Genomic DNA, 17,050 nt, shown 5'->3' on the forward strand with positions numbered 1-17,050 from the left:
TCACCCTGCTTCCGTCTTCCTTGATTTCCACCCCTCTACACTGCATGCATTCCTTCAGTTCAGTTCTGACCTGCCTAGACTGCTGCAGTTAGCCCAAGATTCTGATCCATCCCTTTCACCCTCTTTCTAACCTTTCACCCTGTTGGCCACATCCTTTTCTTTAGTTATTATTTCAATAAAGCTTTCTGGAATTACCTCATAGGCCCATTTCTTCTTTAGTCACAGTCTGCCCTCCAGTGGTTGAGACCTGGCAGCTCCCCATCGAATTCCCCACTTGGCCACACCGCACATCCAGCACTCCAGCCCAATTCACCTGTCCCTCTCTACTGAGCTTCCAGGAGCCATCTTTTCTCTAATTCTGTGTTCTTTACACATAAGCCTTCTCAGTAGTTCTCCCCTTTTCAGTCAGTCCTCACAAGACAGGCCTCATTTTTTGAGAAACTTAATGTATAGATAGATATTCAGGGTATGCATTCCTATTCCCTTTGGTTGTTTGCCTTGCTTTCTTCATGAAGCTCTCATCTTTATATTATGGTAATGGATTCAGTATTGTTGTCTTGCCATGGAAAGAGTCTCTTCTCATCACCCAATGTCAGTAATTCTCTCTAAGCTACAACATTGATAGATTGCTACCAATGGTTTTTATCAGAGTTCATCTTAGATTCCTGTAACCTCTCATATTAGTCAAACCATTTAATTAAAAATTTACCACGAAGTTTCAGGAAACATTTTCTCTGCTAATATCATTCCTATTTACTTCCTTAATCCTTTTCTCTGTATCACTTACTTCGTAAGTGTCTTCTGCCTTTACTTCTACATAAAATTCAACCAGTTTGCCCCAGTGCATGATCCACCATTGTTCTTGATTTTTCTCTCCTTATTCCTCTTCCTCCTTACCTGTAGCCTCCCTGCTTAATCTGAACCAATCTGGGATTCACATAATTTTCTATCAGTGAATGTCTATCCTGCCTCTTCATTCTTACTTGATCATGACCTTTGTCCCCACCATAATTCTGTATCTCTCCCTTCATTTTTTTTTTTTTTTTTTAATACTTCATCTGACCTATTCTGGGTCTGTGTTAACTTCTTCTTCATTCTACCTTCACCCTGCAGAAAGCCATCAATCCCTTTACAGCATTGAGATAGATTCTGTAGTCTTGATAGGTATACTCTTTCCTATAAGGCACTCCCTGATCACCCTGCTGCTATCATCTGTTTCTGACATACTCTACAGAATCCACTTGCTGTCTGTATTAGATCTGCTCTTCGTAGGATTCCTACCAGCGGCTTGAATTAGTCATCATCTTATTTAGCTTATCCCTAACCTTTCACAATCTCTTGACTGCCAAAGCCTGTTAAAAATTGTCTAGTCACCTTCATTTGCAATACCAGGTATTGTACAAGTCGTTCCTAAACAAATTCTCTTCTCAGCACTTATGGATTAGCATACCTCTTACTGTTGCCGGACTACCTCATGGCCTATCTGGCTTCTTTCCCTTGCCTCTTGTACCTTCCTCTGTTTGCACACCTCTTTCTCATCTTTTGAGATCTAATCAAACTATTATATCCTTTCAGATTTTTTATGATTTTCCCAAACTGATCAAGGGTGATCCTGCCCCCTACCCAGCACTCTGTTAACACTTTAATGAACCTATGGCCCTGAGTTATAATACCACAGATCTCACACATGCACACTTATTTAACTCCCAGACAATCAGCTTTTAGAGACAGAGGTCATGTCTCAGTCACCTTTTTATCTAAGTGTCTGGCACGTTCTCTTACACCTTTACATGTAGTAGTGTCAACATGTATCGGCATCTGCTACATGTTTGGGTAGATGGATGGAAGGGTAGATGGATGGAGTTTAAAGTCAAGGCTCAGCAGATGAACATCTCACTACCAAACCTTGTCATTCATGGTCTTTACATTCGAGTCTATTCTTTCCTCTCCTTGCTATCCCCCAGTAATTTTCCAACTTAATTTCTAGTAATTATTGTACCTATAAGCCTTTTCTAGACCATTTCTAGACTTAAATGTGTTTTCTTCATCCATGCCTGCTAAATAATTCCCTCCTTGAGACACTTCAGAAAATTCTGTCTCTTTCATGAAGACTTCACTTTCTAGAAATATGCCCCATTCTCATTCCTGATTACTTCTACCAGTCATCTTAAAGCATACAATTGCTCACTTGCTTTTCCATTTTAAGACACTAAGTTTATTTATATTAGAACCTCATTATTAATCTACTTACTGTAGGTTGAAATTTGACATAAAACAAGTTCATTCAGGAGATCTGTGGACCCCCTGTCAGTCCACAGTCTAAATTTAATTTGATGATCAGGGTGCTTTTTACCATCAGGTTTTTTTGCTTGTCTGTCAGCTCCTAGAGCAGCGATTCTCAAATTTTTCAATGCCAGTCCTTTTGACCGGCATGCAGAAAACCCAAGAAGTATCTCCCCTACTGTTTTCTTTATACCAATACAAAAAATACAAAAACCGAGTTTGGCCCATACCATTCTAACCCATAGTAGTGAAAAGATTTGAAAATCGTACTTGGTGAAATTGCCTTTTTGACCAGTCTGCGTGCTGCTTTTAAGCAAGTGCTAACCCAGAAAACAGGGCCTGTGTCTGTTTAACTCGATAATGTAGAGCACAATGCCAAGGGCAGGTGGTGCTGCCTGGGTTACTGACGGAACCTGTGTGTCCGCGATACTCAGTGACACAGGCTCCCTATCTCTTCTGCCAGTTGCATGCACCTTCAGCTGCACCATGAAGTTTACCGTCCGGGACTGTGACCCTCGCACTGGCATTCCAGAGGAAGATGGCTATGACGACGAGTATGTGGTGAGTGGCTCCTGACCCTGGGCGTGCCGAGTGACTCCTGCCTTCAGAAGACATCTGTCTAGGACTCTCGACATGAACATGTGGGATTTGGATCCTTCTCACACAGATTACAGCTGAGGACCTGGTTCTAATCCTCCTCTGTAATGGGACTGCATCATGCTAAAGAGTTGAGATTTACTGCTTTGTGACTAATTAAAAGCAAATTCACCCTTTTTTTCTTTATAATAGGGATAATTAAGAAATGAAAATATCTGCATAATTTTCATTGAGATCAGTTTTATTTAAAGTGTGTTTCAGGCTCAGCAACTTTTAGTCTGCTTTAAGATAGCCAGATTGTGGACTGAAAAGCCATCACATACTAGAGGGAAAATGTTAAAAAAAAAAAAAAAAAAAAAATCGACCTGTTAGTGAACGTTAAGTTCAAAAGGTACCATATGGCCTGAACAGAGGTTAGGTGTGGTGATGTGACGCCTTTGGACCTTGGGGCTTCAGCTATTGATCTGAACGTGGCTCTTGCCAGATACCTTATTTTCTTACTTTCCTTTGCCGAGGCCTACAGCGTTAGGTTTCTCCAGACTACAGAACTTAAACTATTTTGGTAGTAGAATTTTCCTAGGCCCCTACAAAGGATGTAACACAGAATAATAAAACCATATCAGCTAGTTCCTTCCATCTTTGTTCTCTACTAAAAGGGCCTTGTTTACTGACCCCTACTCGTTACCTCCCAGCTGGAAGATCTTGAAGTGACAGTGTCTGACCACATTCAGAAGGTGCTGAAGCCTAGCTTTGCCGCTGCCTGGGAAGAGGTGGGAGATACCTTTGAGAAAGAGGAGACCTTTGCCCTCAGTTCTACCAAAACCCTTGAAGGTGAGAACAGTTTTGCTCTCAGTGTATTGCCTGTATCAAACTTAATCAGCGTATTTGTTACTCCAGGAGGACTCCCTTTTTCTTTAAATACTTCATAAATCATTTCACTTGATAGACCAGGACTTATCTCCATCGTCTAATTGAATTGACCAGTTTCTATCCCAGTAGCCTCCCTGCACACACCACCAGCTCTCAGCACACACTAGAGCGGAGGCAGATCCCTACTCTGAGCTTTTCTAATGCTGTCGCATAAATCTTCTCAACACAGAAGCTGTCAACAACATCATCGCATTTCTGGGCATGCAGCCGTGTGAGAGGTCAGACAAAGTACCTGAGAACAAGAACTCCCATTCCCTCTACCTGGCAGGTAAGAATCTTCCATCAGACCGCCCCTACATTTTGTTGTAAAATTTAATAGGAAGGGATGTGGGGGCGGGGGGGGGGCATCTCCTGTCCTGCTATTGTGCCATCATCTCACTACATGAGTTAGGATTTGAAGCCCAGTCAAAATGAGTAATCTGTTTTAGCAGCTTAATTAATTTGCATACGATTCTTAGGTTATTCCTTTAAGGTGTTATTTGGCCTAAAACACTTACTTAAATCTCTCCCACAGATACCGATGCCACCCAGCCCCCACCCCCTCCCCTGGCCCCGATTGCGTACTACAAATCAGTATTATTGAATACCTTCTATGCACCTGGTATCATGGGAATATAAAAATTTAGAATTTGTTTGTAGGATTCAGTTCCCACCATAAACACAAATCTCCAGAAAAGACAACCTAAAAGATAATAGGAAGGAGATGCAGGCAGACCATGGTAGATTTCAGTACTCAGAGCTTGTTTGGCATTCTTAATCTGCTTTTCCTCACTGTTTTCTCTCAGGTGTGTTCAGAGGTGGCTATGATTTACTGGTAAGGTCCAGGCTGGCCTTAGCAGATGGAGTGACCATGCAGGTGACTGTCAGAAGCAAAGAAAGAACACCTGTAGATGTTATCTTGGCTTCTGTTGGATAAGTTTCTACTGGGCACGATGAAGCTGGTGTACACGCTGTCAGCAGGCTTAAGCTAGTGGCGTGAGTTTCCCAGAATCACCCCTGTAAAGATTGATGCTTTTGAAGCAGCAAATTCAATGTTTAGCCCTAAGCCAGCAGATCAAGCAAATGCCTGTCTTGTGCATGGTGGCTTTTTCTTGTTCTTTCTTTCCCTTTTTATTACACGTGGTCAACTTTGGTATGGTAGTGCAGCTTTGGGTGCTCTTGAAAATTAAGTACTGTTCTATACCCCAGCTGCTTGACTTCATTATATTGTTTAATTTAATGTGCTTCTGAAAGCTCCTGAAAATTTTTATCTCAGAGGGGTGGTGGGGGAGGGGAAGCCAGAGTCCGCTTTTGTCAAAATTCATTTTTATTAATAGAAAATAAACACTGATTCCACTTTCATTGTTATATTGAAGCTGCTAATAAAAAAAAAAAAAAGAATTTAAAATAATCACTTAATCTTGTTTTGACTAAGACAATGAAACTGTGCCTTAAAAAAAAAAAGTATCCAGCACCATTTGCTCAAAAGTATTTCAGAATTTGTTCTTAAAAATTTCTGGAACTTTCCTGTCTGTAAAGCACAGGAATTGCTGAGCTACATGAGAAAGCCTCTCTGGGACAACCAATGAGAAGTTAAACAATCATCATCAAAGGAGTCAATGTACATTCAGCGTGGTGACTGGGACACACCATGATCCCCTCCCCTCCACTGAGGCTCAGGAGCACTTAGGCAGGAATAGTTGGGCTGTTCCATGCTGTTAGAATTGGGCTTTCCAGCGAATAACAGTAAATCTCTGGCACAGATGCTATTAGTCAGTCATGTCTTGTGATTTTAGGAAATTCTGAAAATAGTTTGGGTTTAGTTCAGATTTCGTTCAATTTATTTAGAATTTAAACATGTTTACTAAGGTTCACTATTCTACCACAGTAAGTATCTGCTGGTTTAGTACCCTTATAAAATATGTGTATACATGTGGATAAATCATAGTCTTAAAGCATATGCTAAATGCTATATTATTTAAACTAAAATCCATCGTAACAAAATGTCTGTGATTAGAAGCAGCTAATGAAACTAAATTCGAAGTCACGCTAAGGGAGAGTCGTGCTGAAGCGGTGGGGCTCAGAGACGCTAAAAGCGCGCGCCCCTAAAGCCGCTCAGGGAGAGGTAAGGCCCCTTCTCATTCTTTATGATTCCAATTAGGGCGGGACCAGAAGTCAGCATCTCTAAATATTTCAGAAAAGCTCATAGACTGTTAAAAAAATCTTTCATGAAAAGGAATGTCTGCCTCTCCTACTGACTGCGTCAGGGAATAGTTGTACCCATCAGAATTTCCTAATAACACAAAAGACAAAGTCAAATCCATACACTTGATCAGATGTCAAGGGAATGGGGAGGCGGAATGTCAGGTCAACCCTTAGTCGGAGCGTCTGCTGGCTTTTTGCTATACTCTGTTCACCAATGTGAGTAAAGTGGACTTTTGTGAGAGAAAAGTGTTTAGTGGCCAGGACCTCTTTTGGGCATCGCTTCTAAGTGGAATATACACAACAGATAGGGATTAGGGAAGGTAATACAGGGAAGCTACTCTTTCCAGCTCAGAAGGAGTTGATGAAGCCCATATATGCATTCAAGAAGCCCATGGGATCCTCTAGCTGTGGGTAGTGGCTAATGTGGTCATCCAGAATCGACACTGTGGACCGCGGCAGCGTTTTCCTAGTGGAAGAGAACAGCATGTAGGTGAACTTGAGGCTGGAGGGAGGGGAGAGATGTAAGCCAGTGGGAAGCCCCAGTAAATGCCACTGCAGACATACCACACTGGAAGGAACCAGCAAAGGGCTTAGTCACCTTCTACTCTTGAATGTGTCGTAGGCAGATAGACCTGCCAATTCCATTTATGACGTATAAAGACTAGTTTTTAAATGTTCAGGAACCAACAGACAACAACTTGAAAATATAGCACATTTGCAACAAATGCCAAAGCAGGATAATTTTCAGCTCCTTAGAGAAGCATGAGGTATCAAACAAACGGACCACAAGGCAACTCGCTGCCCAAGAGTAAAGATAACAAAGGATCTTCCATACCCCCCAGGAGATGAAAGAGGGTATTTTGTTTAAAATCAGATGGAAGCTATTTACTTCTGGGTTGTTTCCACTAGGGCATATGAAGGTATGGAATGTTCTTGTGTGACATAATCAAGATTTCATATTCCGACACCTTCCAAGTAAGTACCTAGAGAGAGTAACAACCAACAAGAAGGCACCTCTCCACAGGAAGCTCTTCTCAGCCTCTCCTTGGGGTCAGCTCAACTTAGGCCAATGAGTTGGCTTTACAGTCAGACCAAAGCAAACACTTCTTAAAATACACCCACTTTCATTCTTTGGCTTACGTGATAGCTTTTTCTTACCCATACGTATGTGGTATGTATATGTAGTAGCCATGACAGCGGAAACAGGCTGCATAAGTCAAGAGAATGTATAACTGAATTTCTTGATCTTTACATTTATGTGCAAATAAGATTTCCCAACTCAATCTTTTATGATATGTTTCCTGAATGAACAACCAGTGAGGTCGGAGACGGTGGCTAAAGCAGCGGCCCTCAGCAGATCATTCTTTCGTCCACTGTCAGGATAAGGTTACTAGCAAAACAAAGATCTCTGAGGAAGACTCACCTGTACAGCTCCAAAAACTCCGGGTAGGGATTTACGGGATCCAATGGCCCATAGATAAAATGAACTGGGAAAGAGAAGAAGAATGAATTACAGACAGCCAGCACATCCATTCTCCTAGCCACCCAAAATGAACTCCTCCAAAAAAGATTTCCTTTTTTTTTTTTTTTTTAAAATGATAGAAAAATGTATGGTAGAAAACCTAGCTGCTTCTATCAAGTAGGCTACAAGGAACTGCTGAGAATAAGCCAGTTAGTCCAGTTGGCACTTTCTTTGCTATATACAGCCGCTCAGTCCTTCCACCAGCTCTTCCGTGCCCTGGAGCAAAAGGAATAAGCTCCACTTTCAACATTCTCTTTCTGTAAATCCAAGGTACCATTATTCTCTAACTGTCTCTCTAGCTCCTCAGCTATATTTGACCCTTGGATTTGAAATCAACCAATAATTTCCTGAGCACCAGCTACTATGTGCAAGACACCACACTGATTTCCTTTTTCTTTTAAATCTGTAAAAACAAAGAGACAAATGAGTAGAAACTACCTATAGCCTCTTGATCAGACATCTCAACCGCCTTCTGTCCCAGCGACTTGGCATTTCCTGTGGCAGTCGTTGACAACACACACCACCGAAGCCAGTCTAACTCCCGCTCCTGACAGGGAGCCCAGCTGCCCTTCGCAATAGTATCGCAGTGTTTATACACCTCACTTTACAACTACGACGCTGGTGTCCCAGATGTCGTCAGATGAAATAAAGGATACCCAGTTAAATTTGTATTTTAAATAAATAACAAATGATTTTTTTTAAGTATAAGTATGTCCCATGGTATACGTATGTGCCAGTTATTGCACAGGACATACTTACACTAAAGAATTATTTGTTGTTTATCTGAAATTCAAATATAACTGGGTGTCCTATACTCTCATTTGCTAAATCTAACAAACCTAATTGGGGGTGGTAGGAGTTGCAATGATTTTGACCCCATAGTTTTCCTATCAGGAGATTGAGTAGAAATACTCACTGGGAATAGATACAGAGGCAAGGGCTCCCACCCAGCGTCTTCTAAACTTCTTCCTCTGATTGATGTACTGTAGGAGACTGTAAAAGAAATAAGTCAAGAGGAGTAGAAGCAAGAAACCTTTATGGTTATAGGGATTCAAAAGCTTGCATGAACCACAAAGACCGCAATATCTGTTTTCCTAAGCCAGAAGGACTTAGCATCCCTGGGAGCTGCCACTTAATGTATCCGTTTCTATTAACATCTGGAGGTCACCTTCCTGTGGCTACGGCAGTGATCATCAGCGTAAGAAGTAATGGTTTTGTGTGCTGCTTAAGCAGAGGATGAGGTCCAGGAAGGCTGAGGTGTGTCTGAACAATATGTGAATACTGCCTGGGTCTAAAGCTCTGATATTGGCTCAATTACTAACTTACTCTGTGACTCAGAGATGTAACACTTATCTGTCGACCTCAGTTTCCTCATCCTTAAAATGAGAGGCCTGAACTAAATGATCTCTACTTCTGAAATTCTAGGTGGAGAAGTTTATGAGCTTAAGCTTCATTCTCTGTACTGCATCTAACCACGTTTCTTCATTTCTACAATTTAAGATATCGTAACATTTTAGAATTCAAACTCATGTGTTCTGATTACTCTACCTGGCCAACTCCAGAACACTTATTTTTGTGAACCTCCAATATCACCTCTTAGTGTTGGTATTTTACTTTCTAAAGAGAAATCAGGAAAAAAAAAAGCACTTGCCGTCAAGTCATTTCCAACTCATGGCAACCCCATGTGTCTAGAAGTAGAACTGTGCTCCAAAAGGTTTTCAATGGCTGATTTCTTGGAAGTAGATCACCAGGCCTTTCTTCCAAGGTACCTCTGGCTAGACTCAAACCACCAACCTTTCAGTTAGCAGCTGAACATCTTAGCCATTTGCACCACCCAGAGACTCTCTTGAAAAGGAGTACAGTGAAATTTTAAAAGGGATTTTTGTTTTCCAACTGTTTATATTAAAATGAATTTTCAGGGATCTCATACAGGGACAAAAGGAGGAGGAAGGAATGGCTCCCACTAACACATAATTCCCAACAAAGCCATCAGTCAAAGACATTGGATATCACCATCTCTAGATCCCTCTGCCTCTCTGTGAAAGCTGCTCGTCTTTGAACCAAGGAATGGAAACTCTTTGTACAAGACAGAGAAGTCTCTCCTTCCCAGTCCCTGTTGCTACAGAAAAGATATACAAAAGGAAGGGGCTTGTGCTTTGAGAGAGTCTCTAGGCTCCTTCCACAACTACGATTAAACATTTTGAAGCATTTAATACCAGCATAATGTCCAAAGGAGGATTTATCAAACTCAATGGTTAGTAACAAACTGACGTAGCATTAGAGTTTACAGCTGTTTATCCAGACTTTTTGTGCCATACAGCTTAGGCTCAGGGCTCACTATATTCTCAGTTTCTTTCTTTGTTTTCATTTGTCTCACACGCGATACCAAAACCAAAGCCAAGGGGTATTTCTTACCTGTCAATGACTAAGTTCCCGTCATTGTTGCGTATTCCTGCCCACATGTCCCACAGCTCACTCTCAGAGGGCCGAGTGTAGGGCCCAAAGACCGGGGTGAGACTGAAAGAGTCCAAAAAGATAAGTGTGAGTAGAACTCAGAACGTCAAACATGCCTGGAACATCAGAGGGTCATGTAGTCCAACCCTTAACTGATTAATAATTCCTGCTACTTCCCTGGCAAGTGGCCAATGCCTTTGCTTGAAAATATCAAACCCTGGGATTTGGTCCAGAACTTTAATGGCAGCAGCTTTTCACTATGTTGTTGCCAAGTATAAGCGCAATCTCCGACAACAACTTACCCTCGAGAGAATACAAAGAAGTTCATCAAACGTGTGAGGATGGGTGACAGCACGCCTCCATCTTTAAGAAGCTGCAGGTAAATAAGTCAAAGTCAAAATCAAGGGTCCAGCAAAAGAAGACAACTCACCAAGACAAATCCTTTTATACTGGAAACTAAAAAGGGGCTTCAGCCAAATCTCCCTCTACTGAAAGGTTTGATTGTTGGCGTTTTAGTTTTTATTTTGCCTACCCACATTCTTCTCTTAGGGAAGGCAAACCTATTCCTGATTCCCTTTAGGATTCCGTTTCTATACCTCCCTAAATCCCTAAGTTTTATTCGAGTTATAGACTAGGATTCCAATTTATTTGAATATCATGCTCATTGCACAAATCTTTACATAGCTGTACTTCTTCAAATATCTGTTGATCTTTTATTCTCAGAAATTGCCATAGGCTTTATGTAGGGGACCATTTCTACCTGCTTTATTTGCATAAGAAGGAAAAAACTAACTTCACTGATGTAAAGGGGGCAAAGGATTTTAGGTTGCAGCATTGCTCACGTCTGCACAAATCTTAAAACTAAACATCTAGTCAGTGGAGGAGCCAACCTTCTGGAGAAGGAGAGGACGGTGAGTCTCAGGAAAAATACCTGCAGGAGAAGAAGAGACTTGTTATTTACCAACAGCTTTAGGTCAGACTCAAGCCCATTATCCTATTCAGTGTCACCCTGGGACCTTTGTTGCCAAAAAGAGAATTACAAATAAAAACAGTATAGTTATCTAATTACTTTTGCAGGGGACTGTGTTTAAGAGTTACAGCACACTGGGATTCTGTTCTCATTTTAGAGGTAGGGAAATGCGGGAAGAAATTTGCATGGTCGTCCATAACACCGATGACCAGGCTCGGCTCCCCTTAGCATGCCCTTCCATGCCTCAGAACACACAGTGTTAATGATCTGGGGTGCAAAGGAAACCAGAGAGAAGGTTTTCAGGAAGTATAGGTACTAAAAAAGATCTAGAGTTTTCCTTTTCCTGTTTCTCTCAGAGTCAACAGGGGAAAGGCATGAGCATTGCTGATACAGGGACAGACAGACTCCTCTCCCGGGCAGAAGGTGATCTACCCTTAGGGTATCCAGGAGTCATTATTTATGGATTTACAAATGAGGCTCGATGGCACGCAAAGAAAAAGAAACCCTTCCAGAAAATCTAATCAGGGGCTGATTCATTTCTGGCTGACATTTGGCATTACTGTCAGGTAAGAAGAGTTCAGGAAACAAGCCACAGTAGTATTAGAAGCACCTGCGGCTTCGTCTCAACTATTTTCATAACCCGTCGTGGCTGTTGCAGGTATCACCAAACATCATCTACGTTCCTCGCTGCTCTATCATAGTCGTTATAGCCCCGCCACCAGAGCTTGCTATGTAATGCATTTAAAAAAAAAAAAAAAAAAGCACATATTACTATAACAAATTTTTTATTAATCGTACATCAATAATCAATTTCCTTCGTGATCCTATTTTATTTTCTATATTTAAGAACATTATTCTGAGAAAGGGTCTATAAACGGCACCAGACGCCCAAAGCAGTTCATGGCACAAAAAAGGTGAAGATCCCTTGTTTAATTGCTCTGTTTGCAATGTCATCAGATTACCATTTAGTTGTCACTGTGGCGTCTAAATAAGGAGCCCTGGTGGCTCAATGGTTAAGCAGTCGGCTGCTAACCGAAAGATCGGCAGTTAGGACCCACCAGCCACTCTGCAGGAGAGAGATGTAGCAGTCTGCTCTCATAAAAATCTACAGCCTTGAAACTCTACAGGGCATTTCTACTCTGTCATGTAAGGTCACTATGAGTCCGAAAGAGGAGCCCGGGTGGCGTAATGGTTAAGTGCTCATCTGCTAACCGAAAGGTTGGCAGTTCAAACTCATCAGCCACTCCGAGGGAGAAAGATGTGGCAGTCTGCTTCCATAAAGATTTACAGCCTCTGAAGCCCTATAGGGCAGCTCTACTCTGTCCTACAGGGTCACTACGAATCAGAATTGACTCGATGGCAGTGAGTTATGAGTCAGAATCAACTTGACAGCAGTGGGTTTAATGAGTGGCATCTAAAGGTGTCCCTTCTAGGCTACACCCCACTTTCCACCTACCGCCCAGGCAATTACCTCCATTTGACAGGCAGAGACTCTTTATGGTAAGCCGCCCAGATCGATTTTGCTTGTACCTGGAAATGGGATGGGGAGAGACACGTGTAACTCAGAGGACTCACACCAGCACAGTGGCAGAAAACCACCTCCCAAAAGAGAAACGGCTACAAAGACCCCAGGAACAGTTTTCTTTCCTCAGCATTTCAAGCTAATGCAACCTGTGAGTCGTACGAAGTCCAGAGTTTCACTGACCTATACAGCAGCTCCTGAGCCACAGTGTCTCCGTAGTCATGAGACAGGAGGTTGATCCTACGGTTCTGGAGCCCCAGGTGCCGCAGAAGCGCCTCCACAATGCTGGCCTGCTCAAATATGGAGTAGTGGTGTGGTCGCTAAGAAGAGGAAAGCCAGGAGACGCGGGATGAAGTCCTGAGTGCAGATCGTTGCCGGCCCTGCCCCCTTGGTCCACGCCCACTCCCAACCCGACAGTGGGCCCACATAGATGCAGCTTACCGGTTTGTCACTGAAGCCAAAGCCTAAGAAATCAAGGGCAATTACTCGATGAAACCTCAGGGTCAGACCTTCCCAAATCTATAAGAAGAAAATGAAGGATCTGAACTTTCTGCTCCTGCATGTCCCCTTCCCCGACCTGCAGGTGGACAGGAGCATCATCTTTATCTCGCAGCCTTCAACAAGGAAGAATGCCGTGGAACTTCCACAGGCCCACAGATGATCCTCTTGGAAGGTGCTTTGTTCTTCGTAATTAATCTCTATTGATGGAGGAACGCCAGCATTTTTAACTTGGCAATGATTCTTTCCAGATTGCCAAAGAGTTTTTATTCCCTTAGTAAATGAGAAACAGCTCTACATTTAATCTCATTTTATTAAGCAGTTCACATTTGCAAGAGCTTCTATTGCTGACAACAAAACACTTGGTTTGGGATTTTTTTAAGACATAGTAGGACCTAGAAGCACGAGTTGATTACCTTGTACCAGTCGTAGCTGGAGGTGGGAAAGCCATGGAGGAGCACAACTATCTCCGGACTTCCGACCACACCCATGGAGTCTGGGAGGAAGGAGAGGGATTCATTAGGCTGAACCTCTCAAAATCACCAGGAAAACAGTAAAATTAATAAATCTGGTATAAAGGACCAAAAACAAAAAACAACCTGACCAAATTAATGAAATTCACATGATAGGTTTCTTTTTAAAATGCAAGTTTATTGCTTTAGGTAAGAACAGGCGTTTGATTCTCTGTTTTCTCTTTTAATGTGTATACAGGCAGTCCCTGGGTTACGAATGTCCAACCTACAACCCATAGTTACCAGCCAACCCCGGAAAGCCTATTATATTAAACCATAAACTGGTTCGTAATAACAAACGGGCGCTACTTTGTAATGCACATCAAAACATTATTAGTATTACTGTATTATGTTAAAGACGTTTTAATGTATCTGGGAGTGATTCTTTAATTCTTTTACACATAGAACATACACTATATACTAACTGACGTTAGATACCAACCGTACCTAACTTCGGATTTACATACAAATTCAACTTAAAGACAGATTTAGGACCAGAGCTCATCCGGAATCCAGAGACTGCCTATGTAAAAAATCTGCAAATAGCACATGTTATGTAAATATACTTGAAGCCATTTGCTTTCATCTAGATTTTTTAAAAAGCTCACTTCCGCCATCTCTCCCTGTATTCTGTATTATTAACAACATTAATATTCAAATTTTTTTCAAAGTTAAAAGTAAACGTCACCACAGTATACAATCACAACATGTTTACAGGCTCTTTGTACTTTATCATTAATGGCTTCAGAACAATTTTCTAAGATAAGGAATCCTCTCCCAACCGGGTGAGCACCTTAATTTATGCTGTCTGTCCAACATTTTTATTTCCAGCAGAGAAGCCCCAATCCAGTATCAACATATAACACTCAAGGTATTGCAAATTCTATCAACTACAAAAGGGTTAATTAATATAGACATGAACTTTTTTTTCAATACACATGACAATATAGGATCATTAAGCATCTTTTTTAAATTATCCAAACATTTAAACAGTAAGATACTGTGCTGACTGGATTAAAATTATCATATGCTGCCAGCAACATGAAAATCTGGTAATAAGGTTTCAAAAATAATTTAGTTAGAAGCAATTAAAATGTTTATCTACTTTAACCTAAGAGTCTTATTCTTGAGAATCCATGTAAAGAAGATCATTCCATTTATAACTATGAAAATATAAGGGAAAAACAAACTACCTACATGAAGATTTCCCTGAATGTTAACTACTTAAAACACTGAAAAACCTATACGACCAACATTTTAAAAAAAATGATATAGTCACGCAGCCGCGGGGAGCAAATGAGAGGAGGTCAGGAGCAATAATGAAAAATGGTTCATCACAGACATTCTCCGTTATTGCTCTTGACCCCCGCCCAAAAGAAGTCTTTTCCAGTCCCTGTTTTTTTAGTTTCTTCACCTATAAAATGAGGTTAATGGCACCTATCTCCAAGCGCTGTTGCAAAGATTCAATGAAATAATGAAGGTTGGAAACAACTCAACGCCTGGCATGTGGCAACTACTTGATAAGTCATCATAATAATTATCAGCAAATTCATTTATACAAAAGCATAAAACTTAAATCACATTCAGTTATGTCATCTGTGGAAAACAATTTAATAAAATGAAATCAGGGATTTTTTTTGACGGGGGGGGGGGGGGACAACCAATGATAGCTTTAGCTTCTGAATTACCTGATACTAAAAAACCAAACCAAACTCTTTGCCTTGGAGTCAATTCCAACTCATAGTGACCACTAGGGGCTCTCTAAATAGAAAAAAAAAAAACCCAAACCCATTGCCATCAGGTCAATTCTGACTCATAGCGACCCTTTAAGACAGAGTAGAACTGCCCCATAGTTTCCAAGGAACGCCTAGTGGATTCTAATTGCCGACCTTTTGGTTAGCAGCCATAGCACTTAACCACTACACCACCAGGGTTTCCAAATAGAAAACTAGTATATATCAATATAAGTCAAAACCAAAAACCAAACCCATTGCCATCGAGTTGACTCTGACCCATAGTGACCCTACAGGATAGAGTAGAACTGCCCCATATGGTTTCCAGGGAGTGGATGGTAGATTTGAACTGCCGACCTTTTGGTTAGCAGCCGAGCTCTTAACCACTATGCCACCAGGGCTCCTATATAGATTACAAAGAAAAATCATATAAAATGTAAGGTCTACAGAGATTGGAATCTCAATTCCGCCTCCCCTACCCTCACCCCCTGTAATTCTCGTTGAGTTTTCCTGTTACCAAGTCCAGGAGGAATCAGCCCATTCCCTCGAGCACACTACACAGAAAAAGGGCTTGATCCCCTCCATCACTGATGGGCCACAGAGACCAATGAACTTGAAGTAAGCACCTCAGCTGGGACCTACGTGCCTATATATATAGTGTGCCAACAGTTCTGTTCTCACCTTGGTAGAAGATGTGCAGTCCCTTGTAGGTGAAAAATTTGCCTGAGGACTTCCACGAGTGAAGAGCAGGGGAAAGCTGAGGGGGCGGGATGTGCAGGTAGGCTGCCAGCAGGGGCACAGCCAGCAACCCCACCTGGACCCACCACTCCCTCATCCTGTGGGAGAAGCAGAGACTGGGGTCAGCAGGCGGGGGATGCTGTCCACTCTACAAGGCCACGCTGGCGCAGCAGGGTGGGAAAGTTCTGACCCAGGCAAGCACCACCTTGCCCTCCGGCTGAACCAAGCAGAGTTTGCCAAGAGCAACGTAAGTGCTGCTCTGCCCGCTACAACAATCACCGTATTTGCTCACCCTTCCAATTTTAAGAAAAAAACATACATGATTTGATGCGTAGTTCTCCCCCTCTTCTCCCCTTTAGCCTCTCAGCCTCTCCCCTCGCGCCCCGATGCCCGCTGAAGAAGTTTTTGTGTCAGGTAAAAGAAGACTAATTTAAAAATTACATACTTAGCACTGAGTACCTTTTCACTGGCTTTTATGAAGGCTGCCCATAGAAAAAATAATTTCCCTCATACTTACCTAATGGTTCTCTCTTCTCCCCACTGGCCCCCACTGGTAAAATGTTAAAAAAAAAAAAAAATTAAATGTATGTTTTATGTGCATGTGTATGTACTAAACATCACAGGTCCTTAAACAGAGGACTTCTCATTTTTCCTATCTATCAACTCCTCCCTGGCCCAAATGCAGCCCCACTTGGTACTGTACTAGATTTCTGCTGAGAAACTCCTCAGGGTAAAGGCTCTGTAAATGTGACAAGGTGGCTGCACTGGACAGTCCCAGGTAAGCAGCTTTGTCAAAACACTGAATCTCTAATCTCTTGAGAGGTCAGGGCCGTAGATTATACTTCTGCTTTTCTTAGCAGGTTCCTGAAGAAGTTCCCATTTGTTTAATTTCTTAGGATCACCACCCCCCCCCGCAAAAAAAAAAAAAAGTTCCCATTTTTTTCATAGGATTTACCCCCCCCCCCCCCCCACACACACACAGAAATAAGTACATAATAAGGCAGAGCTCATATGCAGCCCCAGGGGCTGGCTCTGTCCTTGGAGGCTACATGAAAGGAGAATGCTGGTCTGTATACCACATCAACCCACGCCCAGGCCTCCAAAGGT

At 42.0% G+C, this 17,050-nt stretch overlaps 2 protein-coding genes across 2 annotated transcripts in view; one reads left to right on the forward strand and one right to left on the reverse strand.

The window, feature by feature from the left end:
* The window catches only part of COPG2 (COPI coat complex subunit gamma 2), a 524,466-nt gene extending 519,405 nt beyond the window's left edge, over positions 1 to 5,061 (forward strand). Inside the window, exons 21-24 of the mRNA XM_064289731.1 lie at positions 2,747 to 2,844; positions 3,573 to 3,711; positions 3,980 to 4,078; positions 4,596 to 5,061. Coding sequence (XP_064145801.1) covers positions 2,747 to 2,844; positions 3,573 to 3,711; positions 3,980 to 4,078; positions 4,596 to 4,726 — 467 coding nt within the window. The 3' untranslated portion in view covers positions 4,727 to 5,061. The remainder of the gene's footprint in view (positions 1 to 2,746; positions 2,845 to 3,572; positions 3,712 to 3,979; positions 4,079 to 4,595) is intronic.
* A 37-nt stretch (positions 5,062 to 5,098) lies between these two features.
* On the reverse strand, positions 5,099 to 16,823 carry MEST (mesoderm specific transcript). The gene is made up of 11 exons (XM_023544628.2): positions 15,887 to 16,823; positions 13,377 to 13,456; positions 12,904 to 12,981; positions 12,646 to 12,782; positions 12,412 to 12,470; positions 10,861 to 10,901; positions 10,273 to 10,343; positions 9,932 to 10,033; positions 8,433 to 8,509; positions 7,418 to 7,481; positions 5,099 to 6,460 (listed from the first exon to the last, which is right to left on the reverse strand). Exons 1-11 carry the CDS (start codon positions 16,038 to 16,040, stop codon positions 6,343 to 6,345), a joined length of 981 nt encoding a protein of 326 aa, XP_023400396.1. The 5' UTR covers positions 16,041 to 16,823; the 3' UTR covers positions 5,099 to 6,342.
* Positions 16,824 to 17,050: the final 227 nt, after the last annotated feature.

Source organism: Loxodonta africana, chromosome 8 (genome assembly GCF_030014295.1).
Source record: "Loxodonta africana isolate mLoxAfr1 chromosome 8, mLoxAfr1.hap2, whole genome shotgun sequence".
NCBI classification, from domain to species: domain Eukaryota; kingdom Metazoa; phylum Chordata; class Mammalia; order Proboscidea; family Elephantidae; genus Loxodonta; species Loxodonta africana.

Coding starts and splice junctions, on each gene's coding strand:
- MEST (XM_023544628.2), bottom strand. CDS start 16,040: ATGAGGGAGTGGTGGGTCCAGGTGGGGTTGCTGGCTGTGCCCCTGCTG. Junction 10,344..10,860: donor GTCCTCTCCTTCTCCAGAAG/GTTGGCTCCTCC, acceptor ATTTACCTGCAG/CTTCTTAAAGATGGAGGCGT. Junction 10,034..10,272: donor TTCTTTGTATTCTCTCGAGG/GTAAGTTGTTGT, acceptor GGACTCTTTCAG/TCTCACCCCGGTCTTTGGGC.